This window comes from Chrysemys picta, chromosome 5 (genome assembly GCF_011386835.1).
Source record: "Chrysemys picta bellii isolate R12L10 chromosome 5, ASM1138683v2, whole genome shotgun sequence".
NCBI lineage: Eukaryota > Metazoa > Chordata > Testudines > Emydidae > Chrysemys > Chrysemys picta.
The window spans coordinates 139228667-139250587 of NC_088795.1; the positions used below are offsets into that span (position 1 = coordinate 139228667).

The following is a 21921-nucleotide window of genomic DNA, read 5'->3' on the forward strand; positions in this document are numbered from 1 at the left end:
CCTTTGCCAAGGAATAAAGGAAATGTCTGGATGATTTCTAGTAGGTAACCATGAGGAAGAAAAGATGTCTAAGGCCTGGTCTACACTGAGCGGGGAACGGAGGGGGGGGGGTAGAAGGAATTGATCTAAGTGAATAACATAGCTGAAGTCGATGTACTTGAACCTACTCACCACGATGTCTTCACTGCGGTGAGTTGACTGCTGCCGCTCCCCCGTTGACTCTGCCTGCGCCTCTCGCGGCGGCGGAGTACAGGTGTCGACAGGAGAGCGCTCGGGTCGATTTATCGCGTCTAAAATCGATCCCCACTGGATCGATCGCTGCCCGCTGATCTGGTGGGTAGTGTAGACATACCCTAAGAGAAAAAGGCAACTAAACTTGAGCTGACAAATGGTTGTTAAGCATGACTGGCAGGTCCTAGTTATTTTTAACACAGTCCAGTAGCAAGGAGGAGTGAGGAGGCTCATTAAGAGAAATGTTTCAGCAACCACATAGCATGAACCTTCACATATGAGATTGTAGATGGAGTTCAGGGGAACAGAAAATCAGGGCATGGGTTGTGACCTTAAATCACTAAGCATAAAGAGGAATACAGTACAGATAAGAGAGCAAGTAAACCATCACCTGCTGTTGCAAGATCCTTTGACAAGCTTTTCTTTTAAGGAGATTGAACTAACAAATCTTTTAAATCTTCAATAGTTAGCAATATTACACAACTGCTGACTATAACTTTGACGTTTACTATGAGTACGGACACTGCACACACACCCCGCTCGCTCCCCCAGCACAGGTATAAATAGCAGTGTAGACGGTGAGGCATGACTTAGGTTAGTAAAAACTTGCATGAAGCCTATACCCTATGCGTCTTTATGCTCACTCAAGCCGTAATGCCTCGTCTACACTTCTGTTTTTAGCAGTGTAATGTCCTGCTGACTCCTGGCTCCTGGGTCCTTCCCCCGCTGCAGGGAAAGACTCTGGTAGTGGGGAAAGACTCTGGCAAGGGGGAGATGCTGAAGCCTTCCCTGGATGCTGGAGACTTGCACTGACTTGTAGATCGTGCCACAGTATGGACGAAGCTTGCTTTTCACTGTGGTGTATAGCTACACGTACCCTGCATGTTGCTGACATCGATGTGTATTGTAGGCGTAGCTCTAGCATGTTTGGATTATGTTGTGTTGGTTTACCTAGGCAGTTTGGCTCTGCTGTTCCAGTATATGATAGGAAATGGCACCTCAATCAACAAGTATGTAGGTAATTTATCAGAATGTGGGTAACATTGTAATATATTCATTTATCACACCTGTGGTGCCTCTATTCTACAGTAAGTAGAGATCCATTAACACTAGAAATATTTGTGTTCTCTGTTCATTGGGATAACAACCTTGTTGACGACTTTCCTCTGGAGGCTGAGAAGTACAGAGACAAGTGGAAACTATTTCTTGTATCTCAGGATGGTCATGGAGAACCTGGATTTTTGACCTGTCTCTGACATGTAGCCAAACCTTGGCCTTTTCCTCTCATATATAATTTGTCTTGAGGACTGATCCAAGTTCAGTAGCCTATCCCTGCACAAGTGGCTTCTGAGAAGTTGAGCCTGACGCACCAAAGCCTTCTGAAGATTCCCTTCAAAGACTCATTAGGTGTCATTCCTCCCTGAGAAGATAAATGGGCTGTATCTGCAGTGCTCCCAGCTCTTGACAGTCTGGGAGCAAAGCAAGATTGCCAGCTTGGCCACCAAAGTAGACTTGGAAAGCTATATTTTTTGCTTGTTTGTTTCTTAATTAACTTGCGTCTGAAAATCTGCCCTGGGCAAAACGTTCCAATTATTTACCAAAAAACAAAAACACAACCACCCCCCCAAACCACCCACCTACAATTGATTCTAGACATACTTCCCAAGCATGATGCTAGCATTTATAGTGCATTTTAAAAATAACACCAGAAGAAGGAAAAGATCAAGTCAACATTTTACTAGCCACACACTAAGTTGAGTCTGGGTTGAATAGAGCAGCAATTAGCAAAGCCGTGATTGAAATCATTGTCTGTATGCTCTGTGTGTTGGATGGAATGTGATTGTTTCACTTAATCATTTATAACTAGTTGCAGTAGTTCTACGGAGTCCATACAAATCCTCAAAGTGTGTTTCTACCCTGGAAAAAATTACTAGGATTTCCATATTTTTGCGCTTTCAGTGATTTGCACAGCAAACTTCCTCAGCCGATTATGCTTTGTGTCAGTGTCAGGGCTGTAAATTCCCCCTCGGAGCTGCAAATCAAGCTGTGCTCTTTCTCCATCCCGCCAGTCACCAGTGATACAGATTCTGCAGTTGGACGCTGTCAATGCATGAGGCAGTTACAATCCTGCCTGCTCTTCCACAACTATGCAGAGCCCATCAAGTTAACATTAATGAGATTCTTTGTTCATGATACCAAAGCTGAAACTTGCGTTTCATAAGATGTGACTCAGACACGTAGAGAGCAGATATGTCAGGCGCTCAAAGACCTGCCAGATGTTGAAATTAAATCATATTTAATACTTCTCGAGTGCCTTCCATCAGAGGATTTCATAGCACTTTGCGAACATCAGTGAATTATGTCTCTCATTACTCTCCATTTTACCAATGGAGAATGAAGGAAGACATAGTTTGGGGTTTGCCCAAGGTCCAAGAGGAGCTCCGTGCAGAACAAGAAAGATCCCAGGTACTGACTTTTAGTTTAAGGCCAGTTAGTTACAAAACGATCTCTCTTCTCTGATCTCTTGAGAGTCCCATTCTAATAGGCTCTGGAGTTTTCGATTGGTTTACTGACAGAGAACAGTTTACTGCTATTGCTGATGGTTGCATATTTAGTGTCAGTGGGCCATCACCCATTTAAAGTACACTATCTGCAGACCCAACCTTTGTGAGTTACCAGCCTGAGGGGAAAAAATCATTTCACTAAAAAGAAGAACAGGAGTACTTGTGGCACCTTAGAGACTAACAAATTTATTAGAGCATAAGCTTTCGTGGACTACAGCCCACTTCTTCGGATGCATATCCGAAGTGGGCTGTAGTCCACGAAAGCTTATGCTCTAATAAATTTGTTAGTCTCTAAGGTGCCACAAGTACTCCTGTTCTTCTTTTTGCGGATACAGACTAACACGGCTGTTACTCTGAAACTAATCATTTCACTGAACATCACAAGGCAGCTTCATTTTCTACCACCGCGATAAGAAAAGACTGATATTTTGATATTCTTTTTCTTTAGTCCTTATTTTGTGGACTAATAAATGGCGCACACAAAGACAGTAAATACTTGATACTCCCGGGTTTTCTAGCAACACAATATTCTGCAATTTGTACAGAATCAGCCAGTGGCACCCCAGAGTTAAGGGAAGTAGTTGTGAATGCCCTGTCACCAAGGCTATCAGGAAGAGGAAAAGTTGGTAGTGATTTAGAAACCTGATTCTGAAATTACCCCATTGAAGAATCTCCCACTGAATACTTATAAAACTGCAAGTCACAAAATCAGTTAACACAGTTCAAAGTCTCCAGAAAAGGTCAATCTCAGTCATGTGATCTATTGCTTAATATTAGTTGCTGTGGTCATGTATGCAATCACTGTATTCCTGCTAGCAATCTATTCTAAAGTGCTCTGGGCTAGCTTTGGTCTGAAAGATGCGGCATACAATTTATGTACTGTCACTTTGCTTAGCTAGCTATTGGTGTCTAGGTCCTAGGTATTCATATCACAAAATTCACAAGTTGAATCGGTACTAATTAGCATCTTTTTTTTGTCAGTCTCAGCAGAAAATAAAACCGTAACTGACTGGTCATGAAAACTGGTGGTCCCTTCACACAAGTCTTTAGGCAGTACCACTGCTCATAGTGTACCTATTCACAGGGTGTCTGCCTCCTGGGCTGACCAAGGACATTTAACCCTCCCCCTCAGCTTTTCAAATTCATACGTATTTTTATTTCTTTACTGATCAAAGAAATATGACAACTCAGGTGTAGGCTTCCAGAGAAGTGTGAATTGAAGAAGGTTAGGTGCCTGAGAATGACTGTCGGAAAAGTATGTCTAAGACAAATAGAAGTTCAAGGAAGATAATGGGCTAATAAGAAAGATGAACTGACGTAACTGTTCCTATGGCTTGCCATCTATGCCTCTCCCTGGAAAACAAGATGAAGTGAAAAGCAAAGTAATTGGTGCGGGAGTCACTTAAAACATAGTTATTTAGCAGTCCTGAGACTCCAGAGTAAGTGGAACATTTGAAAAATGAATGTATTGACAACATGTTGTATTGATTCATGTCCCAGGGTTAGAACTGACAACATACCACCACCCATGTAGACTTACATCACTGAAGATGTTCCTATAAACAACATGCTGACGGTCGTGTTTTTGTCTTCTACCACTACCTCATTTTATCCAGATCCCATGTGTGGACCAGATTAATTTTGTGAACAAGAATGTTTTCCTGGAACTTCATGGAGTGGAGAAGAGTTCAGCAGTAAAGTAACAGCCAAATTGTCCTCCGTTTTAAAATGTTGGTGAACCTGTTACACTTCTGAGTGCTATGAAGTACATAGATGGACTCGGGATTTCTGTGTTATCCCGAAATAAAGCATGATTAACTAGGCAAACTCAATCTACCTTTTTTACTGATGTAAAGAATGTTCATGGGTATTGGGAAAGACCTTTATGACTGGTGGTGGGTTGATGTCTAGCAAGAACTCATTTTTCACCTCATTCCAAGGAGATGGTGGTGATATGGTGGTATCCTTTCAGCACCCCACCCCTCTTTTTGTCCCATGAGACTACTTCTTACCTTTAACTTGTTCTGATACAATAACAAAATGAATCACCAAAGCTTTTTCTAGGCCAAATTCACACCTTGAGAAAAGCAGGTTCAAGCCATTGATGCCAGGTACAGGTGCAACTGCTTAAACCATGTCTAAATGTGACCCTCCAACTTCCCCTGTTAACACCGTGCTGTAATGCTTTGACTTACCTTTTTTTTTTTTAATTTATTTATCAAACTGGTGGACTTGCCTGTGAAAGAATTGAGGGTAAATGCCTCCACTACCTTTCAAAATACTATCCAGCAGCATAGAATCCAGCACCTGTGTGTTAGACGTGTACAGCTGGACTGCACATGTGCCAGTTGCTAGAGGGGGAGCTACTGGAGGGGACTAAGGGAGGATCCATAGCACAGCTGAAAGACAATAGTTTTTATAGTATATAAATTAAAATTGGAAGGGGAGGGAGGAAAGAGGGTGAGAGATTTGTCTTGTGGTTCTTTTAGAGTTATGCTTTTGTCGTTATTGCATCTATAATATGCAGGTTCCTTTATTTGTTTCCATAAAATTAGCTAGTAAATTTGAAATGGAAAAAAGTTAGTAATAGGAACCAGGCTATCTTTGCCAATCATGAAACATTACTATATGCAATGAAATGTAGTTAAGGGCATTATTCCCACTAACGTGTTTTATAGCTGAGTGCCACATGTAGAAGGGTTATAAAATTTTTACTATAGAGAAGTCCAAGGAGATGCTAATTTTTAAGTTGCATTTTCTGTGAAAGCTATTGTTGATTTTGGCTACAGTGGTGTTATATCTGTGTTGGTCCCAGGATATAAGAGAGACAAGGCGGAAGAGGTAATACCTTTTCTTGGACCAACTTCTGTTGGTGAGAGAGACCAGCTTTTGAGCTATACAGAGTTGTTCTTCTGAAGAAATACTCCCATTGACTTTAATAGGACCAGGATTTCACCCATGAAGACAAAAGCACATAGGTGCTGAATGATTGGCCCAAGATCATAGAATCCTAGAAGATTAGGGTTGAAAGAGACCTCAGGAGGTCATCTAGTCCAAGCCCCTGCTCAAAGCAGGACCAACCCCAACTAAATCATCCCAGCCAGGGCTTTGTCAAGCCAGGCCTTAAAAACCTCTAAGGATGGAGATTCCACCACCTCCCTGGGAAACCCATTCCAGTGCTTCACCACCCTTCTAGTGAAATAGTTTTTTCTAATATCCAACCTAGACCTCCCCACTGCAACTTGAGACCATTGCTTCTTGTTCTGTCATCTGCCACCACTGAGAACAGCCGAGCTCCATCCTCTTTGGAACCCCCCTTCAAGTAGTTGAAGGCTGCTATCAAATCCCCCCTCACTCTTCTCTTCTGAATAACCCCAGTTCCCTCAGATGTCCGAGTGAACCAGTGATATAGTGGGAAATAGACCCCTCATCTCCCAAACTCCAGTCCCTTTGCTGACCACTAGGTAACACGGCCTTCCATCTCACTAAGTAATGCTAATCTGTATTTAAAACTATAGATTTGGAAGTTAAAATCAAATTTAAAAAGACCAAAATTAATGATAGAGACAAGGCGGGTGAGTCAATATCTTTTATTGGCCCAACTTCTGTTGGTGAGCGAGACAAGCTCTGTGTAGCTTGGAAGCTTGTCTCTTTCACCAGCATAAGTTTGAGTTCTTGGGTGAAAGGTACTATGTAAATGCCAAGTATTATTAACTCTAGCGTGATTATACAGCACATGAGGTGTCTGCCACTTATAAAGGACACTTTGAAAGACAGGGTCTCCTGGAGGAACTTAGTCTAACTCAGGCAAGCACGATACACAAGATGAGCAGTTCAGTGCGAGATGGTGTAGTGATCATTGAGGGATCAGTATATTGGAAGGCTTCATGAATGTGGCTTTTAAGGAAGGAAGGTTTAGTGTTTGGGAGATTAAAGCCTGTTCATTCTGTGCGAAGGGGGTACATAGGTGCTAGAATTAGAGGTGCTGGGGGTGAGACTGCACCCCCTGGCTTGAAGTAGTTTCCATTATATACAGGGTTTACTGTTTGGTTGAACGGCTCTCAGCACCCCCACTATACAAATTGTTCCAGCATCCTGAGGGGGCAGTGTAAGATTCTGAGCCATTTGAGTTAATCTTGGAAGTGTGCATTCAAAGGGTACAAAAAAACCAAAACTTACTTTTCTCGTTTCATATATTGTCCACTGAAGATTTTCTTCAATAGCACCAAACATGAAACTGTTTTGATGATCAAATTAGGTTTAAAATTTAATTCTTTAAATCTAAACCATTGTCTGAGCTTTACAAATGTGAAAAACAAAACGAAAAACCACACCACATCTGAAATGAATTATCTTTTTTTCCCTCTTTTATATAATTTTTTTAATGCAGATTTTTTTCTTGTGAAATGGAAGTTTTGAAAAATGCTTCCAGGCTGAGTTCCTGCCTGAATGCCATATTTTACCATGAAGGGATTGTACTGCTGATTTATAAATGCTTTACGATGATGTCCTTGAATTCAACAGAAATTCAACAGAAAACCAGTCTCTACTGGGTTCAGATGGTTAAATAGTGTCCGCAGTCAGTTAGGCTACCGCAGTACGTCAACCATTGATAAACAGTCAAAACTGTAGGGAATGGGTGACTTGAACCCTTTTTGGGCACACACATCAGCCAAAATTTTCAAAACCAGTGCCCTTGAATGACATTTCTGAATCCCTAATATAAACAGCCGGACTTTCAAAAGTGCTGAGCACTCAAAATAAGAATGGCCACACTGGGTCAGACCAGTGGTCCATCTAGCCCAGTATCCTGTCTTCTGACAGTGGACAATGCTAGGTGCATCAGAGGGAATGAATAGAACAGGACAACTATCAAGGGATGCATCCCCTTTCATCCACTCCCAGCTTCTGTCAGTCAGAGGCTAGGGACACCCAGAGCATGGGGTTGCATCCCTGACCATCTTGGCTAGTAGACCTTGATGGACCTATCCTCCATGAACTTATCTAATTCTTTTTTTGAACCCGGTTATACTTTTGGCCTTCACAACATCAACTGGCAATGAGTTCCACAGGCTGACTGTACGTTGCGTGAAGAAGTACTTGCTTTTGCATGTTTAAACCATGGTGCCACTCACAAATACCACTGAAGCCATTTGGGGGGCTAAAAGTACTCAGGCAATTTGAAAATCAGGCTACTTTTAGTTACATGCTGAAAGATGAGTTAGGAAAGTAGCTAGATACACAGGTTTGAAAATGTATGCGTTCACCTATAAAGGATCTAGCACACTATTGGCATTACAAAAATTCTAAGGCTTTATTGTACATATTGGTCACAAACTGGGAGGGTGCAACGTATCCAAGCTAGCACTTGCTCTTTGCTATGAAGACTGACTATACCAAGTTCTAAATGTTCAATCTTGGGCTGTCACAGCTTAACCCAAACCCTACTTCACCATTAGTCCTGTACAGGTAGTGAATAAAAAGTACATTTAAAAAAAAAAACCCAGTAAGTGATATGATAATATCTTGTAGTTAGTGAATGCAATATGCGTTTAATTTGTAGAGATTTATTTCTTTTATGCATGGTCATGTTCTCATGAGTTTTAAGCTGTTTTTATGAAATAGAAATGCATATAATACTTTGTTCAGACTGTATTATTATTCTTTTTTTAATCTTTTAAATAGCACTGGCAGGAAACAGCCAAGTTTGACTGAGACAACCAAAATCGCTAAAACACATTATGCCTCAGTGCCCCAAAATGGCGTTTCTTAATTCCTATTAAGGCCCCTTAGCTTTCAAAAGTGCAGAGCACTCACAAATACCTTGGAAGTCAGGTGGGATCTGAAAGTACTCAGGAGACTTGAAAATCTGGCTATTTTATTTAGATGCCTAAATTTAGAAGAGTTAGAAATAATACCAAAGATTGAAATGGCAGCATATAATGCTTTTTTGAAGTAAACAAGTAAAAAATGGCCAAACGTCACGTCATCATGGTTTTTGGGCTGTGACTTTCTTGTTTTAGCCAAAATGGAGGTATTGGCAAGATCAATGGCTAGACTACTTATGAGATAGGATCTTACTCATGGTTAGAATTAAAAATACTGCGATCTATCAGTTTGCTATCTGTGTATACCGCATTTGTAATTGTACTATTCTCATGACAGTCTGGATTATTTGAGGTGGGACAAGAAGCGGATTTAACTTGACACTGTAGAATTTTAAAATAGATTGGATTCTGCCCAGCCTCTGATCTGATCTGGTGTATATTTTGTATATTCCTCTCATATTTTAATACTCCGCAAAACTAAATATCAGGAGTGAAATCCTGGCTCCATTGAAATTAATGGCAAAATTCCCACTGGCTTCAATGGAGCCAGGCTTTCAACCCAGATGATTAGAAACTTTTCATGTTGAGGTGTTTTGGTAGAAGGTTTCAGTCACATTGTAGATGGTACAAGTTCTAATATTTTAATTGAAACGTTTGTGACTTGAAAAGGAAAGTAACTACTCATCTAGACAAGAAAATAAATCAGATATACAATAGCCCTTTAAAATCTCTTCAGGGTTAAAGAGTTAACTTTTCAGGACAGGAATTATGTTGTCTTGTATTTATAAAGACCCAGGGATACCTATGGCATTGTCGAAATAATTAAATATAATTCTCTATACTGTTTCCATATTAGCCTGTAGAGGGCAGAGCATGTTCAGTCAATAACTCTGGCATTTACATTTTGTAAGTCTTAATGAGAATTATTGAAACTTGTGGATAGAGGGTGTACTGTACATATATTTTTAATGTGAATAGCTCCGGTTAATTCTTCCACAAGTGTTAAAAGTTTTGAATGAGGAGAAATTATGATAAATTTGAAGGTAATTTACAAGGGCAGTTTGAGTTAATTTCAAGTCTTGAGTTAATTTCAAGTCTTGAGTTATCCACATATATTCACAATGTTGCATAATTAAAAAATACCTTAATATTTGAAGTACAAATGATATACTCAATAACAAATTTAGGGGAAAAGTTTCTCTTAGAAACATCCTTTGATATGGAAGACAGTTGTCCAGAATGTTGAGTGTACAAATATGTTCTTTGACTGTGTTTTGAAAGTCTAATTGACTGGATAGTTTGGAGAGAGCATGGGTTTGTGCTGTGTAATGCAGTAATCATTACAAATGCTCTGCCATTTTTCCTCCCAGTGTTCCTTCTCAGAAAGCCCAATTATTTAAACTTTCAGAATGATTGCTTAGAAAATAGGTGTGTCTAACAGGATATTTTACCTTTCATTTAAAAATCTTAGTGGATTTTAAGTGAAAAGAAATGAGCCAAACAAAAATTAAATGCTCTCAGATAGCTTCATATAGCTGCTTCTACGTGAGAATTTTTTTAATGAAAAAACATAATATGCCACTCAACATCCCTTGTAGTCAGCCTGCTTGGAGAAAGAGATGCTCCTTATTTCCCTCATATTATTTTTCTTCCTCTGTGTTTTTAATTCATTTTTTCCAATTTATGGCTATTGTAGCAATTAGGGAATAGTTATTATTACCAAAAGTTTGTCATGCCTAAAAAGTGCGAGATTTATTTTTACTCTGGTTGTCATCTCCTTTGTATAGAATATTTTTTTCACCTTAAATAACCGTAATACAAAATCTGAGTTATAAACCTCTTTCGTAGATTCATAGAGTTGAAGGCCAGAAGAGACTGTTAGATAATTGAGTATGATCTCCTGCATAACACAGGCCATTGTTTCACCTAGTTACCCCTCGAGCCCCCAGGAACCTGTTTGGCTAACACTTATCTTCCAGAAAGACATCCAGTTTTGATGTGAAGACAGTAAGAAGTGGATTGACACACAGCTGAAGCTTGCATTTGACATTATATGATTTGAGGCTAAAGGCACTGAGAAGGAGTCCAATTAGCAAAATAATATGCATAAACAGTCTGGGGTGCAGACTTAGAGGGGACATGATAATAGTTCTCAAGTACTTGTAAAAGGTTGTTACGAGGAGGAGGGAGAAAAATTCTCATTAACCTCTGAGGATAGGACAAGATGCAATGGGCTTAAATTGTAGCAAGGGTGGTTAAGCACTGGAATAAATTGCCCAGGGAGGCTGTGGAATCTCCATCATTGGAGATTTTTAAGAGCAGGTTAGACAAACACCTGTCAGGGATGGCCTAGATAATACTTAGTCCTGCCATGAGTGCAGTGGATTGGACTAGATGACTTCTCAAGGTCCCTTCCAGTCCTATGATTCAGTGCACATAGGGCACTAGAAGCTGTTAATGGGCTTGACATTGGGAAAGTGCCTCAGCTGGGCAGTTCATGGAGCTGATGAACCACTAATGCAGAGGTGAGGGGAAGACATTAACAAGGTTGTACCAGGAGCCATTAGTGGGTGTGTATCCTGCAAAAATTTTAATTCTCATGGTGTGAGGCCAGAAGAGTCATCCTCCATCCTTTTGGCTAAATTTCATAGTAGTTTGCAGATTGCTTTGATGCATCTGAAAGCCAGCTATGGAACCTGTTCTCATATCATCACATAAGATCTCTGACACAAAATCTAGACTCTGTGGGAACTTTTACTTAACTATGTTGCAGAACATCTCCCGCCCAGAACTTCCATGCTCACTTATCAAACTTGTAGACTGCGTTGGGGAAAGGCCAGGCTATATCTCATGCATTTTGTGCATGACTTTACTTCTCAAGGCATCATCCTCGAATAGTTCTCATATCCAGACATATCTTTCTCTGCTCCAGGATAATCAGGACTGTCCGAGAGAGGCATGCAAAATATTTTCTTCAGCCAGTTTCTCAGACTTTTTTTTTAAAGAAAGAACAAAACCAGACTGACAAATGGAAACAAAAACAGGATCTTGAAAGGAAACTTATCTGTGGAGTCCTAGACAAGGCACACAGAGGGCATTGGAAGCGTAGCAGCTTTGAAGATCTCAGAGAAAAGGCAGCTTTAAAAAAAACAAAACAGAACAAAAAAACCCAGCAAAACCAGTAGTGGCCAAGATATGAGAAAAACTTAACTGAATAGCAAAACGTTTTTTGAGGGCTGGAGTAGTTTATCGAAATAACCACAGAGCGAAGACCTGGGAACTGCTGAGGTCTAAATCTGGCTTTGTCACCGACTCGCTTTGTGCCCTTGGATGAGTCACTCACCTTCTGTGCCTTCATACACCCCATTTGCAAGTGGAGCTATCTACATAAAGTACAGTAGAAACTCAGAGTTACGAACACTTTGGGAATGTAGGTTGTTCATAACTGAACAAAATCTTATGGTTGTTCTTTCAAAAGTTTACAATTGCTAAATAGTGGTATCTTTAATGGAAAACCCATAAGTTGTACTAACCATACTAAAGAAAGATGATTGAGGCAAGAGTAATTCTTACCAGTGTGGGCTGGCACATACCATTTCCAGTGGAACTGCCTAAAGGCTCTGAATGTTGAGGTTTAAGGATTTCAGTCTCAGGAGCACTGCTCCAAGACTTGGGATTCTCTTCTAATACTAACTTTGGAGAAATAAATGGCCTTGGTCATACTTTGGCTGTCTGCTGCTAAGTTTCAGTGTCTAGGTGTAGTCACCGTGTAATACGAGTGTTTAGACCACAGCAACACTTAAGGATTGTAGAAGGGAGCCAGTGTGTTTCCTCAGTAGCCTTTTAAAGAGAGAGTTTCAGCCTTTGGATTGAGATTTTACTCTACTGCCCTCAGTCTCTGAAAAACAGACCTCCTGTCTGGATCTTTTCTTTTGAACGGTTCTAATAAAAAAGGCTTTTACATTTGTCCCATCAGGAGCCCATTTAAACACAGAAGTACTTACAAGGTTATTGGTAGCTCCTTATGGAGAAGAAAGCGCTTAACCCATCCTTGCTTCTCTATCTATACCTAAAAACATAAGAATGGCCATAATTGGTCAGACCAATGGTCCATCTGGCCCAGTATTCTGTCTTCCGCCAGTGGCCAATGCCAGGTGCCCCAGAGGGAATGAACAGAACAGGTAATCATTAAATGATCCATCCCCTGTTGCCCATTCCCAGCTTCTGCCAAACAGAGGCTAGGGACACCATCCCTGCCCATCCTGGCTAATAGCCATTGATGGACCTATCCTCTATGAATTTATCTAGTTCTTTTTTGAACCTTGTTATAGTTTTGGCCTTCACAACATCCTCTGGCAAAGAGTTCCACAGGTTTACTGTGCGTTGTGTGAAGAAATACTTCCTTTTGTTTGTTTTAGACCTGCTGCCTTTTAATTTCATTTGGTGACCCCCTAGATCTTGTGTTATGAGGAGTAAATAACCCTTCCTTATTTACTTTCTCCACACCAGTCATGATTTTATAGACCTCTATCATATCCCCCCTCAGTCATCTGTTTTCTGAGTTGAAAAGTCCCAGTTGTATTAATCTCTCCTAATTCGGAAGCTGTTCCATACCCCTATTCTGGTACAAGTTAACCATTTTTGATGTGAAAGGAATAATTGAACTGGTTACCTTTTTTTTTTTTTTTTTGCTGAGATTATCTAGTTGCTCCTATTATTTTTATGTATTGATCCTTCTAATGAATTTAACTGGGACTGAGATACAAAGTGTTCACATATGCCTTGAGCCATAATTAAATCTCAAAGACATTGTGCATTTTTGCATGCTCTGTGTGCTATGAAAAGACAGTACTAACAACTGCTGCAGAGTAAACAGTGCTGCAGGGAGCAGGAGACTTCATCAGCTGTTTATGCTCAGAAACATCTTTGATTATGAACTTCGAAATTGTTAGTGGTGATTAATGTTCGTAGTCAGTTATTTGACTGAGCACTCTATTTTGCTTTGGGTAATAAGGCAACGACAAGAGGATTGGGGATTTAAAAAAAAATCAAAGATCTGAATATTGACATTGTCAGGATATTTTTCTCGAGCAACCAAATTCTATTCCTGTTAAATCGTATGTCTGAGAAATCTGATAAAGCATTGCATCCGCTACTGTTTCGGGTCTGCTCATTTATGCAGAAAACTAATTTTAATTCTCCGCACCTCTATTCCTTCTGCGCATGTATGATAAACATACATAACATTAGCCTGGTTACTTCTGATACACACATTCAGGTGGCTCGTTCTTGGGGTCAGATCAGCAGTGGGTATAAATCTCCATTGCTTCTTTGAAAAAGGACTCCTTTTTAAAAACCTGTTTTTCTTTAAGCCCCATTCTATATTGACCTATAGTACTTGATTGCTTCTCCTGGCTGAGAGTTAGTTTATCGTTTTAGTATAGGATATATTCTCTGTGGACTACAGCTAGTAATTGAGTGAGTCTTTATTAGAATCATTCTCTCCACGTAGTAGGTGTCCCAGAAAACAGGTTAGCAGTATTCAGTGGTTATAAAGAGCTTTAAATGTTCATAACCCTGACTAACCTAAACTAGTTAATCCTTATAACATCCTATGAGGATATATGTATTAGTAACCATATTTTATACTTGGGTAAGATGAAGCAGAGAGAGGATAAAACACTTGCCCAAGGGTACGAATGATGTAAGTAACAGGGCTAAGAAAAGAACTCAAGAATTCCTGGTTGTCAGTTTCATGCTTGATCCAGTAAGTCTATGTTATCACACGAACGGTGCACATTTATTACACCATACTGAGTACAGTACTTGCAGTTGCTTCTATTGAATCAGCGTCACAATCTCGATTTCAGCAGTGGAGTGGGTGAGGGTGTGGTGGTCACGTTACTGGGGAGAGGAGAGTGGGAACTTGCAGGAGACTCTGTCCTTGGTGTTAACATTGAAATATTGGAGAGTGTTCTCTCTTCAGAGATTTAGGGTTTTCAGATTTTTTTCTTAAGACCAAGCATCAAATAAAAATCACGTTCTTGGGCCCCATTTCCTGCACTGACGGTGAACTTTGTCAGATTTACTTTGGACAAATTGCGCTCCATGATAACCGGTTAGCACTGAGAAAGCAGATAGGCAAAAACTCTTAGCGTCCTGACATGTGACTGGATTTTAGTTGAAACTTAACAGAAGTTGTGTTGATGTGTTGAGTTTACACCTTGCAGTAATAATACTCGCTTTGATCTGATCTGAGAGTGATTTTATAACTTTCAAATGGTTCTTTGGCAGAGAACCAGGCACATTGTCATTTTTTATTAACTTTCTTTTTTCTTCCCCTGTAGCTAGTCTGCTTTTTTTAATATTGTTTTAAGGAATATGTATTCCATTCCTAGGGATATTCTTTAAAGTTCTACATCTCAGTCCATTAGAGTGGTCTATAAAACAATCACAGCAGCAAATGTTCAGTAACTAATCAAAACCACTAAAGCTAACCACAACAATACTTCAGCCCTGTTTAAATAATAAATCATTCTTTGCTGTGCCATATCTACTATCTCATCAGGAAAGAGCTAATTAGATTCTTTATTTTAAAGTAAACATTGTCAGTTTCCTTGATGGGTTGAAGCAATGGGAGTGAAGATGAGGCATATGCTTTGCCCTCAGCGCTGGCAAATCAATACAAAAAAATGTGTGTTGCTGTTTAAAACGGTTAGTTCCTAAAGTTGCTGATATATTTGAAAAGGAAAACGTTGCTAGGGCCTTGTCAGGCAAAGAATAAAGGAATGCATGGCCTGACACGTAGCATATCCCTATCCATTGGTTCGTTGCAAGTCTCCCAGGTAGTTACACTTACATGCAGTCTTACTCTTCATGAGAGTTTGATCTGGAAACTAAAAGTACAAGGCTGGACTCAGAATGTGAAGACTTGTATATGAACTGTTAGTTAAGGGTGATCTTTGTGTGTGTGTGGGTGGGGGGAGGAACTATCCTTTTCCTTTTACACTTTCATTGAGAATTTAGCACTACCCGACACTGCTCTACTCTGGTTGGGAGATGTCACCTGTAAGTATTTGTGGACATGGAGAAATAGCCAAGAATGGCGATTGCGGAATAGCTGTCCACTTTGGAAGTGATTTGAGCCAGGCTGCGAAAAGGAAATCAGTGCGTAATGTGAGTGTGTCCATATTGGGATTTAGTGAGGAATAGCTCTTTGTGCTTTAAATTCACACCCGAGCTTATTTGGCAATAGCTTCCCAGTGTAGACGAGCACTAAGACTGGGAAGAGAGCTTTTTTCCTTGTCTTTTAAATCTGTGGTCTCTCTCAACCTACCAACAAGTTGTGTGAGTGTTTTTTAGTTAGCTGGACACTTGCCAACTGTGGAACTGAACAGAAATCTTAGCCTGTTTCAGACCATAGACCAGTGACTAGCCCTCTGATGGTTAACACATTTAGGTAATTAGTGACCTGGATTTGATCCTGCTACCTAGGGGTGGTAGGCTCTGTATCCCATTACCCGAGCCATCCAGTTCCCATCTCCCCCAACAGGTGCTCTTTTTAGAAGGACTGGAGTTTGCCTGATCAGGTCAGTTGCACAGCTGTTGGTACGCACAAATGAAATTGGCCTGCCCCTGCACTAGTCTTGTGAGCAGATGAAAATGACTGTGCTTAAAGGGAATTTAAACTACGTGGATTGTTAAATGTAATGTGCATTGTGAACAGACATTTGTTTCTTAACCTCCCTCTCTTTTATTGTCACATTAAGCAGAGAGTACAGAGATTGATGGTTCTGGGTAATAGAGGCAGTTTTACAGAATAATAGAAAAACGCACTTGCTTTCATGTAAACCACACCAAAAGGTAAGGGGTTTCTTTTTTGAGGGCCCCCCCGCCTTGGCCCCAGGCCAATTTTCAGAGGTCATGCTGGAGTGTCGCTTATGCTTTGATGTGGTTTCTAACGTGTGCCTCTTCATTGGGCTCCCTATAGATGCCTTTATGTGAAACAGAGCATTAAAATCCAAATGTGCCTCTGATGCAGGTAATTTTTCTTCCTTTATGTGCAATGTCAAACGTATTGTACAGCTTTCTCCCTGCCAGAACCCAGGAAGGGTACGTGTTCACGCGTGTGCATGTGTGTATAAGGTGCAAGCAGCAGCGGAGTTCCTTGGCAGTTAAGCTAACACTTCTCCATAGCAGCTTCCTCTGGGCCTCTCCCTGGTTTTTTTCTCACGCAAGGTGAAACTGAAACCTTGGTGACTTCACCCAAGTTTGCAGAAGTTAAAGAAAATTTGATATTTCTCACTTACAGGTCACTTCAGTCCAATTTGTGTCTTGCCAAAATAAAAAGCCCCACAGACATACAAAGCAAATAATTTTTTTTTCTGGCATGTACTTTATAGAGCTCGAATGTAACATTGAGATTACAGACCTAAGAGAATCTGTTTCTTTTAGGATCTGAGCATTGTGAACTAATTCTCAACTTCAATTTAGCATTTCTGTAAGAATGCCTTTAACATAGCATCAGATCAGTGTCTTAGCAAGACCGAGCGCTATGGTAGTACAGGAATGGACTTCATAGTGATCAGCTATGGCTGTGTTGCTTTCATTAGGTGTCGTGCCGGGGTTCTCAAACTGGGGGTCAGGACCCTTCAGGGGGTCGTGAGGTTATTACATGGGGGGTCGTGAGCTGTCAGCCTGCACCCAAGCCCTGCTTTGCCTCCAGCAATTATAATGGTGTTAAATATACAAAAAAGTGTTTTTTAATTTATAAGGGGGGGTCGCATTCAGAGGCTTGCTATGTGACAGGGGTCACCAGTACATTACACCAGTGGTTCTCAAACTTTTGTATGTGGTGGTTTTTGTTTTTGTTGGTGTAAGTGAAGGAAGTACGAGTTAGTCCTTTAGGAAATGTAGCTCTGGATAGCTTTTTATTTTTATTATTGGAGACTTGTGTGTAATTCATAAAAGCATACAGCTCCTTCTTGCATGATGAGACACTCATAGTCCTTATGGGAATCCCTCTAACTGCCTTTCATGGCTCTGCAGTGGTAGAATGGAGAATACAAGGAGAAATACTCTTTAATAAAGATGGGCCTGAACTAAAACCACATTAAGAACCTCAGAGCTGGGTTTGGATCTGAATTCATTGCTGAAATTCCTTTTTCTCTAGTAGGCCGAACCCAAACAACCTGAACAGGATAGCTAGAGTTCAGATCTGGATTTAGAACTCCCAGGTTTAGGAATAATCAGGTCTGTGGTGTTTGGCTCTTCTTGTTAGAGACACAATGTTTGGCTGTGGGATTTTGGTTCAGACCTGTCTAGGATTCACTAATTAACAAATATGCTTTGCACAGAAACAAAAATAATCAATACCTGCACTCTGTCCAAATAAAAATACAATTCACCTACAAGTGGTGCACCGTGGGAGGGAGTATCACATGATCTCTGTTCGGAGAGATTTTGAGTAATATGGCCTCGCTTGCCGTTAATTCTGTATTTCAGCTTCATATGCTAAAACCTATTGAATACTTTTAAAGCTTAGAGGGTGAGAGTACAGGCTCATTTATTTCCAGCATGCTCACTCCGTTGAGTTATTTCCCCCCCTCTCCCATGGCCAATGTCACTACTTTATTTCCTATACAATTTTTCTTTGAACCGCCCATTTTAGGATCTTTTTAAAGACTAATGTTTCATGGAAAACTTTGTATTGGGAGAAAATTTTGCTTATACGCTTTTTAAAAAGGGCAAGAGGAAAAATGATTCTATAAACCTGGGAGATTTTCATAGAAACCTTAGGATTGAATTTGGTATCATTTACAATTCTGTTCACTTTATAACTTCATTCACTTCAGATGAGTTCCTTTGGCCTGAATCGGCGTATCTGAGAGCAGAAACAAGTCCAGGATCTTTCTTGCTTGAACGCTGGAAAGAACAAAAGCATATTCCCCTTTTGAGTCCTAATCTTTGGTATATGATGTTGCAATAGGTTTATATGGAGTGGAGCTTCCGGAGTAAGTGCTGGTCTACACTGGGGGGGGATCGATCCAAGATACGCAACTTCAGCTACGTGAATAGCATAGCTGAAGTCGAAGTATCTTGGATCGAATTACCTGGGGTCCACATGGCGCGGGATCGACGGCCGTGGCTCCCCCGTCGACTGCGCTACCGTCGCTCGCTCTGGTGGAGTTCCGGAGTCGACGGTGAGCGCATTTGGGGATCGATATATCGCGTCTTAACGAGACGCGATATATCGATCCCGGATAAATCGATTGCTACCCACCGATACGGCGGGTAGTGAAGACGTACCCTTAGAGACTCTGGTGCAGAATTTGCCACTCTGTTTCCCAGTTGTTCATCATGTTTGAAGTGTCACAGCCACCAGGAAGACTTCTCTTGTGCAGTGCTACTGAACAGACTTTTGCCTGGGACAGTCTTGCTAAAATCTGTCATTGAGCCTCATTCTTAGGTCTCTTTAGAATAGTCTGTCTGCTGTTTGTTGCTCATCTCAGCCCAGTCATTATTTTCTTTTCTCATTGAAGCTTAACCTAATTATTTTTTCTGCTGCTTTCCAACCACTAGAGGTCAAGATTGTGCTACTGCACAGTACAAGAAGTAGCTCCCAGGCATTTAGCATTTAACTCCATCATTCTACTTTCTTACGCAATGATGTTTAATGCCAACTGTGATTTAAAAAAAAAATCCTTTGATTTGAATGCTTGTATTTATCTATTAAGAATGAGTAGATTGTGTTACATATATGTACATCATAAACGTATGTCAGTCTTGTGATATAAAGCAGATCTTGGTGTATTTTGTGCTCAGATATAAAGTAATGTAGCATGTGAATACATGGGCTTTAAAGATCCTTATCTCTCTAATATGGATAAATAACCCTGTTTCTGATTGTAGCAAATTTCTGCACAACCAGGCGTTAAAAAGGAGCTGACATTAAAGAGACGTTGTCAAAATAAAAATCATACTTTAAAAATAAATTCCTTACTTGTGATATTGTCACCTTAGATGTTTAAAAGAAAAAAATGTTCAATTTACTTTTCACTATTTACATAGTTTGTTTGCTGCCTGATTTTTCTTTCAGTTTGAGCAATGGCAATAGATTAATCTTTTGGTTTCTAATCATGTTCACTTTCCTGTTTCTCACAGTATCACACTGCTGCAATGCCCGGTGTTGCAAACAGTCCAAGAGAAAGTTTACATCCATGCACTCTTTTACAAAATGCATTCATTAAAGCATATGCCTTCAGATTTGGATTTTGGAAACCTTCTGTTCTCTCTTCCCCCATTGCAGAAACAAAAATAATCTAAATGTCCCCTTTCCCTATTCTAATGGTTCTTGCCTTAATGTAGAGTGCATATCACTCTTACTGTCACTAGCAACTGACACCTTGGTTCTGTAGTCTACTGTCTCCAAAGTTTCAGTGTATTGAGTTACTCAGAATAAATAAGAGTGCTCTATTTGTTTCTTACCCATTCGTGATGTGTTGCCAATGGGATTCTCACTGGTGCAGAGAAACAGTTAAATACTTAGGTATCAGTTGAAATTAAAGCTGGCACAGGGAGTCAGTGCAGATATGAGGGGAATCTGTTTTTGAAAGGGGGAAAACCTGCACTTTAAAGAAAAAGAGAAAAAAAAAAACTTTTTGGAAAGACATTCTGGAGAGTCCAGTATATCTCGACACGTTTTTCAATACTTGATATACTTCTTCTTGTAGCAAGATATCAGTCCACATCTAAAGCATCAGCTCTTCTACTGCAGGGCAGGCATTTTTTTGTGGCAGATTAAACAGGGCTTTGGAGTTGTGTATAGGACAGTGTAACACCTATGTATAATCCCTGTTTTGAATTTCAAATTTAAACCCTCTTCCAACATACTTTGGCATTTGGGGCTAAGCAGTTTACCTGTCTCTCACAGTTATTATGCTCACTAATAAAAAGAAAATCCATACCCAGTTTCAGGTTAGTAGATGTGTGCTTTTTTGGCATAACATCGTTCCCTAGAAACAAACCTTTGGTTGTAACACTGCCTACAGATCAAGATCATAGACCCATATAGCAATTTTCCTGTGAAGGGATCTCTACTGGGTCATCCATTCCAGTCCTGAATCCTGGTTATTATCTCACTGAGAGAATTTCGGTTGTGTACCTTTACAGATCATGTAAATGAACAGTGCACAATTACATTCTCCTGGGGTACCACAAAAATGCTTTCAGGAATCTCTGGGGTCCAGATGTGGAGGGCTTTCTGTTAACATGGGTTGAATAGAGGAACATATCCAACAGTTAAGTCAGCCCTTTAATTTATCCTGTGACAGTCACCACATGGCCTGTGGTCTAATATCTCTCCATCAGTGTTATAAATAGATCAATATGGCAGCATGATGGGTTTGGAATTTGATTTGTGAACGATCATGATATTGTTTGCGTTATTACATAATCACCTGCGGTTTTGAAATGAGTCTTCTGCTTATTTGGAATATCTAGGTTAGAAAATATGTTAATGAATTGTCAGTTCCATCAAGTGTGTGGGTTTTTGTTTTGTTTTTTGTCTCATATTTGTAGCATTTTCTGAACGATTACATCTTTTGATCCAAACTAATAAATCACTGAATGTCATCAGTAACTTTTAAATCTGCTTTTGTTCTAGGCCCAGCAGCAAAGAAACCTGGATAATATTGTATCTCAGCATCCCAGGATAGGTGGTGGAAAGAAATATAAGAAAGATGTCTGTGCAAGCTCAGATCTGGAGGTGAAAAACACTAGCCCCATGTCTGAACAGGATTCGGGGATCCTGGATGTTGAAGACGAGGATGACGATGAAGAGGTACACTTATAATATAAAAACCAGGAGATTGGATGGCTCAGGGGATTGTAAATGGGCATTTCGCATCCAGTTTGCCAGCTCATATTTGCCCTACATTGGTTTTTATCATGGAAGGATGTTTAGTGGACTATATGAAATGAGTAGTTGGTTCTCAGTGTGGTTCATAGTGAGCTATGGACCACATCCCAGTTGGCAATCCAGCGGAGAGGACAAAAATTAAATGAGAACAGAGTGAACTACCCTTTTCTGTACTAGAGATGGTTCCTCCAGTCCTTTACTTATTAGGCGTCATAGTCTGATGTTTTCCATGGCCATTTAATTTGAAAGAAGGAAAAAAGTCCATTAAACAGATACTTTGGCCTTTGTGGAATTGTGCTGGGATGTTATATTGGCTGACAATGAAAACACATTTTCTGTGATCAGAGGCTTAAATAACTTGATTATAAAGATTCTGGTT

The 21921-nt window shown here is 40.2% G+C and overlaps 1 protein-coding gene across 5 annotated transcripts in view; it reads left to right on the forward strand.

Moving 5' to 3' along the window:
* Positions 1–21921, forward strand: part of EXOC6B (exocyst complex component 6B) — a 442104-nt gene that overhangs the window by 178874 nt on the left and 241309 nt on the right. For all 5 annotated transcript variants that reach the window (XR_006175726.2, XM_005291461.4, XM_042855633.2 and 2 more), the window contains exon 7: positions 21288–21464. Coding sequence is in view for 4 of the 5 variants with exons in the window: in XM_005291461.4 (XP_005291518.2) it covers positions 21288–21464 (177 nt within the window). In the remaining variant the exon portion in view is untranslated. The remainder of the gene's footprint in view (positions 1–21287; positions 21465–21921) is intronic.